Here is a 13,987-nt window from a genome sequence, read left to right as displayed (position 1 = left end):
ATAATTATTATGAAGTAGATAACTGGTTTCAAAACAACATAGTTAAAATTCAGAAACTTGTTTTTTATACAAAATTATTACTTTATTGTTTCAAATATATTCAGAAATTTTGTGGATAGATACTACAATTAAGTAGTCTACAACTTAGAAACCTATAAAACAAAAAATTAAAGTTACCTTTGAAACATTAAGTAGAACCTGAACTGAATATCTGATAACATCCATGCATGGAACACTACGGTTACAACTTCGGATCAGAACAAAAATAGTGAAGATTGCTCTGCTCTGGGCCATATTTTCACAACAGAGCGGGGACAGCCTGGTAGCCACCTCTATGATAATTAAATAAGAAAAACATAAAGAAAACTCTGAAGCTTAAGTAATTTAATTACAAACCAGGGGTTTCTCTTAGCTTTAAGTAGAAGTGCAAAGAAGCAAAACACATTTACTGATTTAAACAAGTCTTTCCAAATCAATAGTTTTAACATTCCAGACTAAAAATTAAGCAGACAAAACAATCCACAGAGAACATATACCTATAGTAAATATAACTGACTTATGTAAAGTACTACCAGGATGGCCAGAAAATTAGGGCAATCATGTAGTATTTCCTTTCTCTGCATAACCATTTTAATATTGTTCTTAAATCAATATTCTAATTTTAATCTGGAAAAAAAAATTATTTTCTTTTTATACTCTCTAACATGTTCACATTTTACGGTCATACAGAGAGCCTAAATACCATTATGAACTCTTCTCAGCTGAAAAATTCCAGTTTCTATCATCCTGGAAATCTATCAGTTATAATAAAATGAAATACTGACCAAGATGCTTTAATGCTGCAAGAATGTAAGAGAGATGTTTGTATTTTAGAAGATATTCAATAGCAATTGCAGTTCTGTTGCACAATTTGTTTTCTTCTTTGCTCTTTTCATTAGCCTTTTCTAAACTACGTCTTAAAGCTTTAGTCTTTGCTGTGTCATTATTCTTTCTCCAAGAATATCCTCTCCACAATGCCTACATAAAAGGAATTTTACAAAGAGAAAAAAAGTTATGAACAAGAGACAATAAAACTTCCATGACCATTCCAAATAAATTTTACACGAGTCTGACAAAGTATTTAATTATCTTGGTTATTAAAGTAATTACCATTCAGTGTTTAATCTTCCAAATACTGGATTTTCAAAAAAAAAAAGACCAAATCAAACATGCATATACACTCTACACACACTCCCACTTATGTCACCTCAACTAGTATCTGCTTAGTATTACTTCATGATCTGATGTGTTTGCATTTGATGTCTAAACTGATGCTGACTTGATTTGCAATTTAACTGATAAATTCACCAACTGAAGTAAACATCTTACCTCTTTCCAAAAACACATGCGAGTAAAATGAAAAGACAAAAAAAAATATTTAAAAAACACATAGTTTTCTTACAAGAGGTATTTACCTGAAATTTAATTATTCCAAATGCAAATTTTCTCCTACGTGTGCAGGCAAGGAATCTTCGTACATTTCGCTGAATTATGGCTGCTGCATCATTTCTGTGATTTAGCCAGCCTCGAATCACACGTTGTAATTGGATGATTCTCTGATAATCTCCTCGAAATCTCTTTTGTTGCATTTTTGCTCGGAACCATCTCTGTTTAAAATTAAAGTACTTTTCCATTAATTTAAGACTTCTCCCTAAATTCCCTTTTTCCCTATCCTGAACAAGCATTGATAAAAACCAAAGAACTATTTTAACATGAGCTTTGACAGATACAGGGATTATAAACACCACTAGCACACACATAACCACCATAACACAGCTCTGATTGACCTTGAGGTAGTTGAAATGCAAGGCTGTGAAATGAAATCTTAACTAGGCCCAGTTAGGGAAGCATTCTGTATAGAATAGACCAGAACATTTGCAGTTGGAAGGGACCTGCAATGATCATCTAGTCCAACTGCCTGACCACAAGATAAAGCATGTTAAGGGCATTGTTCAAATGCCTCAAACACTGACAGGCTTGTAGCATCAATCACCCCTCTAGGAAGCCTGTTCCAGTGTTTGACCACCCTTGGTAAATAAATGCTTCCTAATATCCAGTCTAAACCTCTCCTGGTGCAGCCTTTAACCATTCCCATGCATCCTGTCACTGGATCCCAGGGAGAAGAGCTCAGCACCTCCCTCTCCACTTTCTCTCCTCAGGAAGCTGTAGAGGGCAATGAGATTGCCCCTCAGCCTCCTTTTCTCCACTTGAAGTCCTTAGCTGCTCTTCATAGGACATTCCTTCCAGCCCTTTCACCAGCTTTGTTGCTCTCCTCTGAATGCCTTCAAGGACCTGAACATCCTTCTTAAATTATGGGGCCCAGAACTGCACACAGTACTCAAGGTGAGGCAGCACCAACGTTGAATACAGCAGGATAATCATCCCTGTTGGCCAACTGGTCATGCTGTGTTTGATGCACCTCAGGATGCCATTTGCCCTCTTGGTTGCCAGGGCACAACTGATGACTTGTACCGAGCCTGCTGCTGAGCAGCACCCCAGATCCCTTCCTGCAAGGCTGCTATCCAGACACTAACTCAGTTTATACTTGTGTCCAGCATTACTCCATTCTAGTTTTCTTTCTCTTGGCTGGCTTTTAAGGAGAATCACCACTCCACTTTTCTCATTTCCCAGTTCTCTTTCTTCCCCTCTATATAAAGAGAAGGGAGACAAGGTACTGTATGCCAAATCTGAGCAAAAAGTCTTTTCCACCCATTCACTCTTGCCTTAATGGGAAAATAAAACTTATAGGGAGAGACAACAGATCTGTATATACGGAGGAGTAGGGCAAAGTTTGCCATAACATCCTTAACTAGAGAATAGCTATGTCAGGGTTCCTGTTTCAGTCTCTCAATTTATCTAATGATTACCTTCTATTACTGGGACTAAATTAACTGTCAGTTTGGAAACCTGAAGATTATTTTTACTATTAGGCAGTGCTGCGATACAGACCTGATTTTTGATCTTGCTTTTAGAGAAATAAAACACGGTTATACTAAAAACACTACAGCTTAGGCTCTGGTACCACTAGCAGGTTAGAAACATCCAACCAAATAAATCACTGCATCCCAGGGGATTGTTTGTGAAAGGAGATGCTCTTCATGTCATGAGCCTTACAGGTTGTTGTGTCTATCTTTCCTCCTTCCAGTCAGATGTAAAGAAATTAAGCTAAAACAGCACTCTGACTGAGGGTCTGAAGGAAACACAGACCTTCCCATCCATCTTCAACTTTAAAGTGCTTAAGCCTCCAGAGCCTGCTGAGATCCACTCTATTATGCTTAGCTGGGTATAAGCAGCATTATTTAATAAATTATTAGCCTCCATAATTTAGCTTTAGTTTTACATGTTAAAGAACTACAGTGTCTTAACGCTACAGCTTAGCTGACAGAAAAGAAATTAGACCATGTTACACAAAATCATTCATCTTTAATTAGACTAACCTGTATTATAAGAACAGAGGAGATCTGGTTTTGTGCAAGTTTTAAGATGCGGTGAATCCTATACACTCTTTGAATTTTAATTGCAGAGATATGATGATATGCAGCTGCTGTAAAATAAAGTAGTCTCTTCTTTTGTTTCTGTTCTGAAATCTGTAGGAGGAAAACAAAAAAAGGAAAATAATTATTTTTCATACTCAGAGGTAGCTGATCATCTATGCAAAGATGATAGTACACAGCAATATACTATTAGATGTTGAAGAATCGCCTCAGAAGTCATTACTTCAGAACTAAAGCCACCTTTCTTCAGTACTAGGTCTGTAATCTAAGTAATAACACAAAGAAGTGATTGTAAGCACTGATGGAGCATCAAACAGTTTCATTGTAAGCATGTGTGTGCAAAAGTATCAGTTATAGGTAGGCCACAAAGGTCTCAAACTAAAAAAAACACCCAACAATGAAAACTTATTTCAGTACTAAAGGATTATGAGAAAAGGGTCAAACTGCATTTTGATCTATTTTGGCCCATGTAATGCTCAAAGCAATCAACAAGAATTGAGTTCAACAACAAACGATCAGGTTTTCTTTTTCTTGCCAGCCAGAATTAATGTTAAAACAGCTCTAAAGATACTTTACAAAGTATAGTCTTAATTTAAGTATACCAACCTTTTTTCTGACTAAATAACCCCTTATAAATGCTTGGAGTTTAATGATAGCTCTTCTAGTTTTGTTGTATTTCATAAATTGAAGCCTGCCTTCCTGCCAAGCCCTCAGATGTTTTTGGATAATTACAGCAGCAGTTTTTTGTTGAAGCAGTTTCCTTCTTGCCTTGAAACCTCTGTATGCTTTTTGGATCAAACATGCAGCTTTAAGCTTCTGAAAAAGATTTTAAAGAATGCATTGATAAATTAAACTTTTGTTCATTCCTGTCACAATCAGTATAGATTTAGATCTTAGGTCTAGATTTCTTTTACATAAGAAAAAAGAAAAGGAAATACAAGCAAACTCATGCAGCACTAGTTTACATAAAAACTAGTTTATATAAAAACACATATAGTTTGGAATGTCTTTCTCTTACCCTAAATGGGGTCAAAATATGGGCAATTTACTTAATCCTTTGTAAGCAATAAAGCCAGCAGAAAATTCTATATTTTGTTATCAGTATAGACAAGGGTAAGTCAACTGAAAGTGTTCAAAACCAAGAATCAATCTTGTTGCTCGAATGTTTTGAAGATTGAATAGTTTTGATTTTAACAATCTTTGTTCGGACCCCACCTTTTTTCTTTTCTATACTTCTGCATAGTGCTGACAAAAATCACTCAAATACACTGAAAACTTCTAAACCAACAACGACATAGCAAGAGTACAAGTGAGCACATACCTTTTTAAAAAGTCTAGTAGCCCTGTACTGTCTATATGCCAACTGAATCTTAACTGCAGCATTCTTAGTTGCCAGAAACTGGTGTTGAATCATTCGTGCAGTAAGGGTTGCTCTCCATCTTCTCTGAATGGTAATTGCACAGAACTTCATCTTCAAAAACCTAACATGAAAATGCATTGGTTTTTTTTACAAAAGTTGAGAACAGTTGCATTTTTGAAGTAAGAAAATAGCGATGGTTTACAAAATTAAGATAGATATTGTGAAAGCAGAGCTGTTATCAATCAAATCTTGGAACACTAGAACAAGGGGATAGCTAGCAATGCTGGCAGAAAGAGTGGTTTAAAATAGAAGATACTTTGTTTTCCCACAGCAGGTACTTCCAGAACTTGCTGCCAAAAGATGCTGGTGAGGGAGACAGCAGTTTAAAAGGCATTAGGCAGACTGACACACAACAGGTCCATAAAAGATTAAATAAAGGGAATAGGCAAGGATGTAAATTCTAGTATCCATAATCTAACAAGCACGGATGCTGAAGGAGGATCTTAGAAAGTGCTCAGGTTAATGTACTCTCCCTAAACAGCATCTTCTAGGGCTACTGGTAGAGGATGCAGTTCTGAATGAGATGAGCTATCAGGCTGATCCAGCAGAGCACTTATTGTAAAACCATCTCGCAGCAAAATAAACACAAACTAGTTTAACTATTCCACTATGCTTTATAATGAAATAGCTTTTCATCCTATTAGTTTTATGCTGGAATTTTAACAATATCCACAACATCCTTCCTGTAAAGAAAAATAAGGGCGGGGGGGGAGAAAATAAAATTAAAAAAAAAATAAAATTAAAAAAAAAATATCAAGGCCTACTCTTTCTATATCCCCAATATACAAAGTTTAAGTTTGTGAAGTAGCTTCCAGTCCAGAAAATTATTTAAGCATAAGAAAAATCTGGGGCAAAAGAATAATCCCATCTGCATTAACAGGATTATGTACTACATATGTAATAATTATGTACAGGACTAAACAGTACTAGATAATTATATACTAAATGCTTTGAAAAGTAGAGAAATTTATATCAAATTCAGTATTACCGGGTCCGCTGCTGTTTTGTTTTGAAGTGACTCTGAATAACATGTATAGCTTTTAACATAGATGCATACTCCTTTCGTGCTCTGCAGCCTCGAAACCAGGCTTGAATTACTTGTGCTGCTCTGATTTTGTTAACCCACTGCCTGGCTTTATATCCTCTGTATGATGCCTATTAAATATATAAAAAGAAAAAAAAACAAACTCAAAACTTGATTTGTTTTGTTTAAGGAAAAAAGTGGCATTAGCATGAAAGACTTTTAGGATTCCAGTCTCTACAGTATTGCAAATATCTAATTTCTCACATCTAGAAGATATTTTCTAAAGCAAGTGAAACACATTCAGGGAAATACCACAAATGTCACGCTCTTTAACGTCTGCAAAAATAATTATGCCATGAAGAATCAAATACAAGAGAGATTAAGGAAAAAAAAACCCAACAAACAAAAAACCCAACAAAAAACACCTTCTGGGATTACCTGAATTCTAATGGCAGCTCTTTTCATTTGATGGTATCTTTGCTGTTCAGTATTTCGCATCTGATGGGCTCTGTAGTGCTGCTGTATTAATACAGCAGAAAACTTGCACTGAAGGTATTTCTGTCTCTGAATAAATCCACGGAAAAAAGCCTTAAAAGAAAAAGACATAATCTTGGAATATTTCACCATTGGCATGGTACAGACTGGGAAGATATTTGCATATTTTTAAGTACAGCTGTACTTATGGGCTTGTTAGCAAAACAGTATAAGTAAATATATTTCTGATCTCCAAATTCTTTTTTTTCACCTTTTAAGCAAACTAACCATACTTACATTAACATTCAGAAAATAACCCAGATGCTGTCACTTCCCCCAAAAACATGGAGGTGATGAAGGCACACCCGTTTTCTTATCTGTTAAACAGAGCATATGCTCTCCAACAAGATAGTAATAGTAGCCAAAGAAATTATTATGAGAGATTATTTATTTCCCTTTCTTCCCTGATATGGAGGAAAAAAGACCCTTTCGTTCTAATAATACCTTGAAGAGAATCCCTTCCCTTAGGGTAAAATAACTAAGGCCACCACAGAAAGTCACTTAAAGCTTTTCCCAGAAGATAAAAAAAAGTCTACTCCCATACAAATCATAATTAATATAGAGAGGGAAATATACCTTCCTCCCTCATCTTCCAAAAAAAACCCTGAAAAAGCATGTCAAAGTAACTAGTCTAAGCTTCCTTGAACTGGCACTAGATAGACGTTTAGCTTGATACATGGAGATAAAGAATAATTCTCATTCCTTCTTGCTGACCACACTTTTATGGCATCAGTGACAGAAGAAACACATCAAACTAAATAATTACCACTTCCTTGAGTACCTCTGAGAAATCAGATACACTTTCACACTAAGTTTCATGTGGCGTCACTCAAGGTACCAACTGAAAGATACAATAAGAATGCAATCCCTCTCCTTACATTCCTGTTCAAAATGTTAGCTAGGCACTCAGATTAGTCTAGGGCCATTTAATAAATCTAAAAGAACTAACATGATTGATTTACGTCTTCCTGAGTTTTAAAGAATGCAGCAGTCATGCCTTTTCTGCCATTTACTTCACTTTATACTCAATGCTAGTGCCCACTCCATGTCAAAACAGCTTTCATTCACAATCCAATCAAACAAACCATTTAAGTTACTAATTAATATTTATGTAGGTGAAAGCCAGTTAGGACAAAAATATTCTTAAAAGAAACACAGACACACACACACACACACACACAAGTATCAGAACTCATCTGAAGCAGTAAGACTCTAGGGGGAGAAACAAGCAAAAGGGAATGTTACTTTTCAAGATGAGCACCTCAGCAAGGAAAGACAAAACAGAGCTGAACTGAGACTCATTTCTGTGCACTGTGGTAGTAAGCTTTATACAACTGACATGTAATATACTTCAGAAATTGATTTTAACATATAGCTTTAAACTGCTGTTTGCAAGAGCAGTAATCTTAGAAACTCACAAAAGAAAAAAAAAACATCCACACTCAAACCCCACAGCTACACATTCAAAAGTACCTGAATTTTTATTGTGCTTTCTTTAATTCTGTGAAACCTCTTCTTTTCGAGGAATCCTCTGATTCTAGCCTGCACAATGATAATGTTCCTTCGGGTCTGTAAGTAAGTCATTCTTTGGTATTTCACAGTTAAGTGGGATCGGTAGTATCGTTGTAAGACAATTGCTGCCTTTTTATAGCTTATATACTGTGATTTAGTTTTATGCATTAAGTAATAGGCTTGTAACGTGATAGCTGCTGTTCTAAGTTGAATAAATTTTCTACGCTGCACAGCCATCTGAAGAAAAGACTGAATCTTGCTTGCAGCTCGTATTTGTCTTGCTATTTTTCTTGCTTTCATACCACGGAAGGCAGACTGAATAATTACTGTTGCTTGTCTTTGAGCAGAATACTGTGCTTTCTGTAAACGAGCCTTGCAACATGCTCTGTACCACCTCTGAATAGCAACTGCTGAACTCTGAATCAATTTATAGTGCATCCGTGTTCTTTGGCATCGGAACATAGACTGGATCTTTATTGCTGCTGCTTTCTTTGCAAGAAAACGCCTCCTCTCTACTTGCATTCGTAAGAATGACTGTATGCACCGTGCAGCAACATTGGTTTTATACAGCTGCCTAGCTTTTTTAGCACGAAAAGAGGATTGAAGGCAAATGACAGCCTTTTTTATTTTTGCATAGTTTTCCATGTCAGCTTCTTTCACCATTTTGGCTCTGAACCTTTGCTGCGTAACTCTGACAGCCCAGCACAACTGTTTGTAATATCTACGTTGTACATACATGCGATAACTAGACTGTATTACAATCGCTGAAACATGCATGATTTTCAGTCTCTGTCGTTCCTTCATGCCTCTATATGATGCTTGTATAACAAGAGCAGAATTCTTTATTGTCAGATATTTCTTTCGTTGAATTTTTGCTAGTTTTGTTGCTCTGTATTTTCTCTGAATTACAGTAGCAGCTGTCTTAATGGAAAGAAAATGTTTTCTTCTGAGAAACGTTCTAAATCTTCTTTGAATAAGCTCAGCTGATTCACTCATAGTTCTTATAAGTTGTCTTGTTTTCATACCACGGAATGCAGCCTGGATTCGAAGTGCAGCGCTTTTCATAATTATATATTTGTGAACTTGTGTATTTCGCTCCTTACAAGCACGGTACCACAGCTGAATCCGCCTAGTTGCAAGCAACAATTTTCTGAAATCCCTCTGTTGTTTGTGCATTCGATAATAAGACTGTATCACTGCTGCTGACTGATGCATAGTTTTTAAGTCCTGTCGGACCTTCATGCCTCTACAGGCAGCCTGAAGGATAACTATAGACTTCTTCAGTTCCAAGTACTTTTTACGTTGTACTTTGCCTAAACAGAAGGCTCTATATTGTCTTTGAATTATAATTGCTGCCATTCTCATTGCCTGATATTTTATGTTCATGCAATGCATCTTAAACGTGGCTTGGATACAAATAGCTGCTTGATGCATAGAGTGAACTTGCCGTCTAACTCGTACACCTCTATAAATTGCCTGCACTTTGATTGTGGCTTGTTTTAAAGACAAATATTTCTGTTTTTGACATCTAGCATGAACAATTGCACGATAATGCCTTTGAACTACTATCACTGCAGATCTAAGTCTTTCATAGTCCTTTTTGGCCAGGTAAGATTTGAAGGCAGCTTGTATTGTTGTAGCAGCTTTGTTTAGTTTGTTCAATTGTTTTCTCACAGTCATCCCACGGTAAGCAGACTGCAAGACTAACACAGCTGCCTTAGTCTTTAGATAAATTGCACGTTGTTTTTTTTTCATAAAGTAAGCTCTGAAGCATTTCTGAATCACTAGAGTGGCTTGTCTTAGTTTCTTATATTTTAGTTGATGTACATGCATTCTGTAATAGGACTGAATAATTGTTGCAAGATCATGTTTCTTTCTAATTGTTTTTCTCACAGTTTTCCCCCTCCATATTGCCTGAAGACACACTACAGAGTTACGCAGCTGAATATATTCTTGCCGTTGTTTCTGGCCTATAACACTAGCTCTGTAATGTTTTTGGATAGTTAGCGCAGCGCAGTTCATAAGCCTGAATTTTTTCAGAGCCATGAATTTTCTGAAGGCAGACTGTATCTTAGTAGCAGCAACACATTGTCTTCGAATCTGCTTTCGTACCTTCCAGCCACGAAAAGCTGCTTGCAAAGAAAGCACTGCCGCTCTTGTCATTAAGTAGTTCAGTCTTTGCCTGTTACCAGTCTTATAAGTTCTGTACCACCTCTGAATCACAATGGAGGCCTGAAACATTGCCTTGTATTTCATTCTTGCAGCATGAGCTCTAAAAGCAGTCTGAATTTTAACAGCAGCTCTATATTCAAGTTTAAGCTTTTTACGTGCTTTATAACCCCTGTAGGCTGCCTGTAAGCACACGGCTGCTTTTCTAACTTGCAAGAACTCCTGCCTCTGACACAGTTGATTTTTGTATGCACGATAATGTTTTTGAATGACAATGGCAGCACTATAGATGATTAAATAACGTTTTCTGTCCCTTCTCATTCTGTAGCGTGCCTGGAGAAATACTGCCATCTCTCTCCACCTTTGTATTTGTTTCCTGATAAGATAGCCTCGAACTACAGCTTGAATTCTTACGCAAGCTTCCTTCAACTTTCTATAATCTTCTTTAAGTTGAAAAGCATATCTGTGAGACCGATACCTTCTCTGGACATAAAGTGTTGCCTCCCTTAATGCACAATAATGCTTATGTACTTGCTTCATCTTTACAAAAGATTGAATCTTCACTGTTGCATCCTTCAAGTTTTTAAATCTCTTCCGGACAATATAAGCACGGTAACTTGACTGAATTTTTATCACAGATCTCAATATGAGAGCCTCCTTCCTGGCTTCCATTCCTCTGTAGGCAGACTGAAGGACAATAGCAGCCAGACACATCCTCTGGAAAGAAGCAGCTGCTTTTTTAGAAGCGACATGTGCCCTATACAAAGTCTGAATTACAGAAGCAGCATTTTTAATCTCTTTGTATCTTTTTTGTTGTTGATATCTTCTCACATGAGACTGTAATGCAATAACAGATTTTTTTAACTGTAGATATCTTAGTTTCTCTTTTTTCATTCTCCACAGTGATTGAACAACACAAACTGCTTTTGTTTTTCTGTGTAGTTCACGTGCCTTCATGCCTCTAAAAGCAGCCTGGAGAACTATCACTGCTGCATGCTTTTGCAAATAGTACTCTCTTTCAATTTTTCCTAGTTTATAAGCTCTGTAATACTGCTGAATTGTCACTATTTTTGCCCTGTATTCCTGGTAAATACGTCTAGCAATCTGACATCTGTACCAAGCCTGAATCTTGATAACACTGCCCTTAATACATTGATACTGCTTCAGATCTCTGTGCATCCTATACCAAGACTGTATGACAAGGGCAGCCCTCTTTCTTTTAGCCAGTTTTGAAGACTGCCATTTTCGAAAGTAAGCCTGAAGAACTAAAGTTGCTTTAATTTTCTGTTGAATTTTGTATTTTCTCCATCTTCTGAATGCAGACTGAATAGTAAGTGCTGAAGACTTTAAGACTTCATATCTTTGTCGATCTTTTTTTGCTAACTTAGATGCACGCAGATGACTCTGAATTGTAACAGTAGCCCAAACAATTCGTTTATATGCGGCAACAGACTTCACCATCTTTATTCTTGCTTGTACAAATACAACATAGTGTCTTAACTGTAAATATCTTTTCCTAGCAGAGTATCTCCTCCAATAAGCCTGCAGTAAAAAACAGAAAATTTAGCATTTCCTTCATGGTGTCTCAAGTCAAGCCTAAATTTGAGGACTAACAACCTCAGATTTTTTAAGATTTCTTTATTCTTACTTAATCCCTAGGAAAATAAGACCAGATATCTATGTAAAAGGAAAAAAAAAAAGCGCCAAATTCTTGAATCGTTGCTTTTTAAAGCATTTTGAATTCTAGGGAAAAGCTAAATTCGCCCTGGCAACAAAAGGTTCCCTTTTAAACTATTTGATAAATCAGTGATTCTTTAATCTCCAATCCAAAAAGTCTGGAGAAATTAATATGTATTTTGGGTAACAGTGGGAAAAGTACCTTGAGAAACTGAATTAACTGCCCAACTACCAACTGGTAACTAATGTCTGCCATTTTGGATGTGCCCACTGCAGGTATCATATGCCACTGTCATAACACTAGAAGAGTAAATTTTTTTTTTTTTTTTTAAAGCTTCTTGAAGTAATGTTCAGCAGCTGCAAAGAGGCAAGCCAACACAATCTGATCAGTCCTTACATTAACTGGTTTAAGGCCCAGTGTTTTAATGTTTATAGTATACCAAACTATTCACTAAGAAGGAACACTTGTTGATTTAATAGCACATTACCATTCTCTCTGAAGAGAAAAATGACTAAAACATCTCAAAAGGTAAAAAAAAAAAAAAAAAAAAAGTAGTATTACATTTCATGAAGACATCAGTTGCTGCAAGCAGAACTAATAACCCTGAGCAAGCGTTTTTCTTACAGGTTTCAGAGGATTTCCTTGCTGTGCAATCTCATTTTAGATTGCATTACCTGAATGACTGTGGCAGATTTACTTCTGGCTTCCTCCAGTTTTGTGTTTTTCAGATTTAAAAAAATCATCCTGGCTAAGTATCTTCTCCAGTGCTTCTGGATGAAAACTGCTGCATTTACTTTCTTCAGAATGCGCTGACGAGACAAAAAGTCTATTGCAGATTTCTGAATTATCCGAGCAGCTCTGTCTCTTTCCTATAAAGAGTAAATTTCCATTGAACAGTTAGGATTGGAATTTTCACTCAAATTCTTGATATATTAAAATAACTATCTAAAGCAATGTCATAAAAACTAGGCTCATTGTACCACAGCTTTTCTTTAGTAGAAGAACTTTTCCAAGACATTTATTTCAGCACCAAATTCTTTGTAAAAGGGTAGTATCACTTAAATCTGCATCCTCATAAATCATCCATCTTCATAGTTCTTTCTCTTTGATACCCAATTTTTCAGCACTCCTAAGCAACTCATTTTTAAGCCTCAGTTTTAGTTCTCATTCATAAGATTTTAAGATACCCTTACTAATGGAGCACACTGGAATGCTTTCCCACTATATCTGAATAATGTAAGAGTATAAAGCTAGTCATACCAGCTCATGTCTGTCTAGCCCAGTGTTTTGTTTGCACATACCAACCAGTTTTTATATAGTAAACCAGAGTGCAGCAACAAACTGATGTACAAAGTAAAAAGCAACTAACAAATGTAACACATCAATATTTAGAGCATTTTGTCAGAATATTACTACAAGCCTATCTTACCATAGGGCAAAGTACATATGTGCACATTGTAAAATTAAATAAAAACATAATGCCTGCAATGCTTAGGGGTTTTGTTTCTGATTCCCCTTCCCCCTACCAGCATCTTTAACATTAGTTATTTAAAAACAGTTATAAAGGGAATGTTTTGTCATCATCATTAAGGTTGTGTAGCTTTCATAAACTGGAGATGAAAATACCTACATAAATATAACCTCTGCCCCCTTCTATACCACAGATTCTTAGAATATTTCATTTGGACATTGTTCAAACATCAAATAATATGTATCTCGGTTAGAGACAGTGGTAGCATTTATCAACCTTAATGGTGTCATAGTTTTAAAACCATCACAAGACCTAGTATAATTACCAAAAAAGCAAGAAACAAAATATCAGAACTCATGAAGTTCAACTCAACACACTGGTGAAGTTTAGCTCCCAAACAAAAACAGTAAACCCATGCAGAAGTTTAATTACTCTTTTCATCTTGTAGACACTAAAATGAATTAAAAAGTAACTCCTCCCTTTTTATTTTAAGGAAGGACTGTGGCTAATTTATATTTGAAATATTGGGAAGAAGGCTTAAGGGATGACATGTTCTAATCGTAACACAAAAGAAAGAATAGTAGCCTTTAAACAAATGTAATTACTTTGGAGTAGTCTTTAAAACAAAAGTGTTTTTTAGTAGATT

At 36.1% G+C, this 13,987-nt stretch overlaps 1 protein-coding gene across 1 annotated transcript in view; it reads right to left on the bottom strand.

The window, feature by feature from the left end:
• The window catches only part of ASPM (assembly factor for spindle microtubules), a 31,597-nt gene that overhangs the window by 3,312 nt on the left and 14,298 nt on the right, over nt 1–13,987 (bottom strand). The window contains exons 17-26 of the mRNA XM_074906762.1: nt 12,545–12,739; nt 7,985–11,734; nt 6,416–6,565; nt 5,942–6,108; nt 4,855–5,014; nt 4,140–4,349; nt 3,477–3,626; nt 1,455–1,646; nt 825–1,017; nt 178–332 (exon numbers count right to left, since the gene is read on the bottom strand). Of these exons, the coding sequence (XP_074762863.1) occupies nt 178–332; nt 825–1,017; nt 1,455–1,646; nt 3,477–3,626; nt 4,140–4,349; nt 4,855–5,014; nt 5,942–6,108; nt 6,416–6,565; nt 7,985–11,734; nt 12,545–12,739 (5,322 nt within the window). The remainder of the gene's footprint in view (nt 1–177; nt 333–824; nt 1,018–1,454; nt 1,647–3,476; nt 3,627–4,139; nt 4,350–4,854; nt 5,015–5,941; nt 6,109–6,415; nt 6,566–7,984; nt 11,735–12,544; nt 12,740–13,987) is intronic.

Source organism: Athene noctua, chromosome 5 (genome assembly GCF_965140245.1).
Source record: "Athene noctua chromosome 5, bAthNoc1.hap1.1, whole genome shotgun sequence".
Lineage (NCBI taxonomy): Eukaryota > Metazoa > Chordata > Aves > Strigiformes > Strigidae > Athene > Athene noctua.
The sequence above is the reverse complement of the archived record's forward strand: the minus strand, read 5'-3'. Positions and strand labels throughout refer to the sequence as shown.